This window comes from Condylura cristata, unplaced genomic scaffold, assembly GCF_000260355.1.
Source record: "Condylura cristata isolate star-nosed mole 26May11 unplaced genomic scaffold, ConCri1.0 scaffold00034, whole genome shotgun sequence".
Classification (NCBI taxonomy): Eukaryota; Metazoa; Chordata; class Mammalia; order Eulipotyphla; family Talpidae; genus Condylura; species Condylura cristata.
This window is the reverse complement of record NW_004567135.1, coordinates 15,258,067-15,263,974: the sequence shown is the minus strand read 5'-3', so window position 1 is coordinate 15,263,974 and position 5,908 is coordinate 15,258,067. Positions and strand designations below refer to the sequence as shown.

At 37.0% G+C, this 5,908-nt stretch overlaps 1 protein-coding gene across 1 annotated transcript in view; it reads left to right on the top strand.

Annotated features, from left to right (window-relative positions):
- Nucleotides 1-455: 455 nt before the first annotated feature.
- The window catches only part of LOC101623979 (ovostatin homolog 2-like), a 40,840-nt gene continuing 35,387 nt past the window's right edge, over nucleotides 456-5,908 (top strand). The window contains exons 1-5 of the mRNA XM_012732339.1: nucleotides 456-520; nucleotides 793-976; nucleotides 1,460-1,616; nucleotides 2,891-2,943; nucleotides 3,419-3,439. Coding sequence (XP_012587793.1) covers nucleotides 456-520; nucleotides 793-976; nucleotides 1,460-1,616; nucleotides 2,891-2,943; nucleotides 3,419-3,439 — 480 coding nt within the window. The remainder of the gene's footprint in view (nucleotides 521-792; nucleotides 977-1,459; nucleotides 1,617-2,890; nucleotides 2,944-3,418; nucleotides 3,440-5,908) is intronic.

Sequence of the window (5,908 nt, the reverse complement as noted above, 5' to 3'; positions counted from 1 at the left end):
TTGGAATGATAACAGCTTTTTGCAGGGAGGTTTTTTTTTTTATCCACTTGCCAATTCCTATTTTTAATCCTGCAGCCAGGCCTCCGAGTTAAGTGCTCACGAGCTAAAGAACTCCTTAAGTGTGGGACCACAGGCTTTTTCTTTTGTTTCTCTTTTTCCTGTCCAACCTGCCCTACTGATACCAAAAATAGAAAAGAATCCAGTTAATTTAAGAAGGAAATGGTACATTAAGTGGCACCTCCAGGAAAGAATGGGAGAGGGAAAGCAATGGGATTGGCCTGTCACTGAGTGGAGCTGCTGAAAGTAATTGATCCTTCATTGTGTGCGGCTATAAAAGCAGCAATACACAGAGCTGCAGAGAAAGAAGGAAAGACAATTCAGAGTTGAGGCAGTTAACATCAAATGACAAGAGAGCGAATATTTTATCTTGATCTCTTTTCAGACCTTGGCATAAAATGGTGCCCATCATTTGTCTGAGCTCCATTTTGCTTCATTTTACTGTTTCCATGGCTTCAGAACCGTAAGGGAATATTATACTTTCTATTCATATTAAAATACTAGCAAGGTGACTTTATTAAATATGTTCTATTGTAAAATTTGATTCTTTTGTACCATTTTAACTTCTGAGACTGCGAACTGGTTTGCCTTATACATTTTAAACCAGTTAATGGGAAAGGTGACTAAGGAAAAGATGTATGTTTCAGACATATTTCAGTAGCTCATGGCGCATTGTTTGCCTGCTCTGCATCTCTCCTATTCCTGCTCACAGTGTTGGCTACTTTCTGTGCCCAGGCAGTATCTCCTATGGGTGTCCCCTGTGATTCGAAGTCATTCTACAGAAAAAGCCTGTCTTCACCTTCTACACCTTAATGAATCCGTCTCCTTGAGCGTTGTCTTAGAATACGATGGGTTCAACACCACTATCTTTGATCAGTCAGTGAAAGAGGATCACTTCTATGCTTGTGCAGATTTCAAGGTAAGGCACTGAATTTGCCACTTCAGGATTTCAAATGGCAAGATGAAATTAGTACACAAATACTCTTTTTGGAGAGATAACACATCTTAATCTTGGATGAGTTGTGGAAGCCATGAAGTAAAACCAGAAAATTCCCAAGAAGCAAAAAATAAAAGGGAAAGGTACCTAGTCAACAAAACTAGGGAAATATTGCCATTTTCTAGTGAAAGGAGAGTTACATGACCCAGTTCTGCACTGTAGGTAGTACAACTGCTGAATGACGTGAGGGAAGAGAATCTAGGCTATGGATATGAGATCTAGGCAGCAAAAAAAGGAGACATAAAAATAAGTGTATTAGAAATTCTTATACTAAATAGTGATTGCTAAGCCTCCCAATAAAAAAAAAAATAGGTTTTCAAGACTCTTTCAGCCTGAGAAGACAAATTAAAACATTACCCTCTTAACAAGTACAATAATTTTCCATTCTGCTTTTTCACATAACAGGTTTCTCAAAAGTCTTCTGCACAGTTGTCTTTTTTGACCTTGTTGGTGAAGGGAAAGACTCTTCAAATCTTTGAGAGGAGATCTGTAGCACTTGTTTCAGAAGAAACAGTAACCTTTGTGCAAACTGACAAACCCATTTATAAATCTGGAGAGAATGGTAAGTCAATATTTATGATTCCTTTTATTACTGAATTTAGGAACACACACTTCACATTTAGAGCAATCCATGAATTTCAATCTTAATGTCTTAAGATTAATCTTTAATCTTAATGAATTTATTCTTAATGTCATGGATTTCTAAGATAAGTACTGGTGATCTAGATGAATTATAAAATTGTGTCCTTTAACCTCAGTAAATGAATGCTTGGCTTCTTAACATTTTGTTTGCCTCCTCACTGTTTACAAATGCCAGAGAAAGGCTTCTATGAAACAATAGTTAAAACAGAATGTGAAGCCAAATTATTTCCTTAGAATTGTTGCTTCATAATTTAACAGTGGCACAAACTAATTAAACCTCTATTTAGACTAGATTTTTATCTGCAGAATGAAGATAATAAGTGTCTCATTTGTGAAGATAAAGTAAGACAGTCAATGTAAAATAGTGCCTAGCATACAATAAAGACTCCATAATGATATTATCATCACCATTATCATTATTTATATCAGTATAAATAACCATAAATCTGGTAACAGAGGCAAAGTCCTTTCTTCCTTGTGGTTATAAGGAGAAAGGTGCAAAGAAGTACACCTAACCAGGATTCAGAATTTAATTGATTTTTGTCTTGGCTCTTAATAAATTACTGGCTTTTGTCAAGGGCATTCTAATCATTAAGATTTTTTTTTTCTTATTGGTCACATTACAGGGTTGGATGAAATAGCATCTACAAATTTGTTCTAACATATATTATGATGAGTTATTGCAAAGAAAAAGAGCTAAAATTAAAACTCTTAATAGTAGGATTTTTTGCTGCATTATACCCTTTATTTAAATGCTATGATGGCAGTTATGTATACAAAAGTAGCTAAAATGGGCTTTTCTGGAAGTCTGCCAAAATTAATCTAACAGCCAACATCAATATATCTTCCAGGAAAATTATGTTTAACTCCTATCATGCATATTTCATATTTGTCATCTATGACTAATGCAGCCACTAATTTTAAAGATATCCCTATCCCTGTGGGCTTTCATGGTAAAGTGTCAACTTTGGTAACAGAACATCAGAGTATCAACAGATTACAAATGTGCAATAAGAGATCTTTCCAAATGGAACCCAAATCTCAGCAGGTCAAAACAGAGGTGGGAGAGAAGGGTGCACTTTCTATGGGAGCAAGTTCCATCTATGTACAAGTGAATTTCTATCTAGGTACATGTCATCACAGCTGGGGGCGAATTAACAACAACAAAAATTGTCCCCTCTTCCTCTTTTCTAGTTCAAATTCGCATAGTGACTCTGGATACCAAATTCAAACCTATTGATGAATTGGTGAGCTCATTTTTTTTTATGTATATATATATTTTAAATTTTTAACAGCATAATAAAATGTAAACAAATAAAATAAATCCATTGCTATGTAATGTGTCATCAGGAAGCTTTTCAAAAGTATGGAAATAGGAACCAATGCGAAGTATGTAGGTATACTCTTAGAATCTCAATGCTAAGTCTCAAACTGACATGTAAAACTTTCCTTAATTGTCAGCTGATTTCTACCTCTTTAGAGATCTTCATCATCTAAAGAAAAAATTAAGTGAGTGGGATCTGCTTTCCACTTCCCAGAAGAGGTTTGGGATCTTTTAACATTTGGTGTTTTCTTAGAATCTTTAAATTTCCTTATAAACTCCATCCTCTAGGAAAGCGGGGCTGTCTCAGGAATTAAATTAAGTCTATAATTATAATGCAGTATCTTGTGAAAAAGAATGCACTCTAATAACATTAACCTGTATTTTCTTCCCTCTCTCAGTACCCTGTCATCATACTTCAGGTAAGAGATCTGCATTTTCGCACCTACTCTTATAAATATCCAGCAACTCATGATTGTGTTACATTGTCATTATACAGAATTAGAAGTCAACACAACTGAAATAAGGGGAAGAGAACTCTTCACACACACACTCATACACACACACCTGCACACACACCATGGACGCTCTGGGACGACGACCTCAAGGAAGGGCTGTCATTCTCAGTGCCGTGTAGCAAGTGCTATAGTCTGGGTTTTCATGGTAAATAAAAGACTGAGCTTTTGGTAAAGGGGGTTTACATTTAAAATTGTTCATATGGGGCTGCTGGCCCATCTTAATCTTAATTCAGCCACGTGCTCTAAGGAAAAGCAAAATTTAAATACCTAAAAATTTAGAAATATCCTAGAAGGAACGCATGCTTAGCTTTAAGAAAATAAAGAAGCCTCCTGTCAGTAGAAATCTCTAGATCTTAAATTTTCAGTAAATAATTTTTATCAACTACAACATATGTATTTTAATATCTGTGCAGGATAGACATTGTAATTATTGCCTAATTATGAATTCAAGACACTGAGATCTAGATTCCTCACTAATGATTGTGTGTAAATATACACTTCAAACATTTTCCATATAATTGGGATTTTTGTTGTTGTGATTTGCTTGTATTTAAAGGTAATAGCTGTCCTATGTTTTTCAGTTGTGCATTTTTGACTTTGGTATAGAGCAATAAACTGCTCAAATGACTAGTAAGATGAATACTGGATCAGCCATTGTGATGTTTTCTGCATTATTAAAAGTATTATCTTCACATCTTGATTTAGCTAGTGCTGTTCACTAATTGTGGCAGAAGGTTTAACTAGTTATTGATTTATTTAAATAGTTTAAATAAGTAAAAGATGTACTGTTTTTACAAATGACTACCTTTGAAACATTCTCTCAGAGCTTGCACTTGTATTTAATTGGACATTTCTAGGCCATGTGGATAATATTTACAGAAAGAAATATGGAAAATAAACTTAAATTTCTAGACTTTATCGTGCAGGGAAACAAATTTTTTAAAAAGACAAGTGAATCATGTTTTTAATTTCCTTGTGAAATGTTTTTTACCAGGATTTCTTTCATCACTGTTGGATGACATTAATACACTTGTTGAACCAGGTTCATGTAAGCTGAATGTATTGAAAGCAAAAAAAAAAAAAAAAAGGAGGGGCCTCTCCCCTTCACTGGGCAGTAGCTCTTTTCTAAAGTTTAGGCTGTGCAGGCTCTGACCAACATGCTGAGGACGGCAGAGGCTGACAGAAGCCTCAGCTCCAGGTAACACTGCTGTGAGTGACGGAGCCTGAGGCACTGCGCTAGAGCAAATGATCTGGAAAGACAATACTAGCTTCACTTGTTTAAACCAGTGTCGCTTACCCGGCACTTCCTTTTAGCAGTTCTTACATGGAGCATATCTTTCTACAAACTACACACAGCGCAGGTAAAAAAGTGGCAAACCTTGTGTTACAGGCAACCTCAATGTGAAATGGGTTGGCCTGACTGTGGGTCCTCATCCGTGCACTTCGAAGGGACTGATACCGAGGCCCTCCCTGGGGGTGCAAGGAGTAAAAGAGCAGCACTCCGAAGCTATTCACAGTCACTGCAGCACAAGTTCGATCCCCGGCCAGGGAGCTGACCCACCTGGTGCTGCAGTCCTCTCCTGTCTTGCCTGCTGCTCCCCTCAGCAGTGTATTTAAGTAAATCTGCCTGTTCTGCTCCCCACTCTGTCTCTGATAAATCCTTTCACCCCCACACCTCTGGCTTGTTCCCCATCCTTGTATGCATAAATAAATCTTAAAAAAAAAAAGAAAGAAAGAAAAGGAACTTATAGTGAGATTCAGCTGCAGGCAAGAGTTTATTTACAAAAAGAGAAAATAAAGAAATGAGTAACTCAAGGAGAACGAGAGAGAAATTAGTGAATGTGTCCTGCAGTTCCACTGAGCTGGAACCCCAATAGCATGCTGAAAGTTGGCAAAAAAAAAAAAAAAGTGCCCCAAGGCTCGTGTGTGTGGTTATCTACCAAACCTGGCTGCTTACCTCCACCCTCAGTTCCCGGCATCCTCCCTCCAGTGGAGACGACATGATGGGATTCGTACTCCTTGGTGGCTTGGGTCGTTTTGTTCTGGGGTCTCCTATTTGTGGAGTTTGTTCAGGACACCCTTCCCCCAACCCTTGTATCTGCAAAGATATATATCCTTTACCTCTAAGACTCAAGATGTAAACCAATGTTAACTCAATTTTTATAAGGTGTCCTGTTTTACGTCTGTTGGCGTGGAATCAACCTGCTTTTAAGAGCATTGCTCTGGAGCAAGTACATTAAATATTAAAGTCTTTATATAATTCTATTTCAGAAAGCTAAAAAAAAAAAAAAAAAAACATTTTTCTTAGTGCTGTGCTTTAACCCACTGCACTACCAGGGAGGGTCGACATTATTTTTTCTTGCCCTTTTTGGA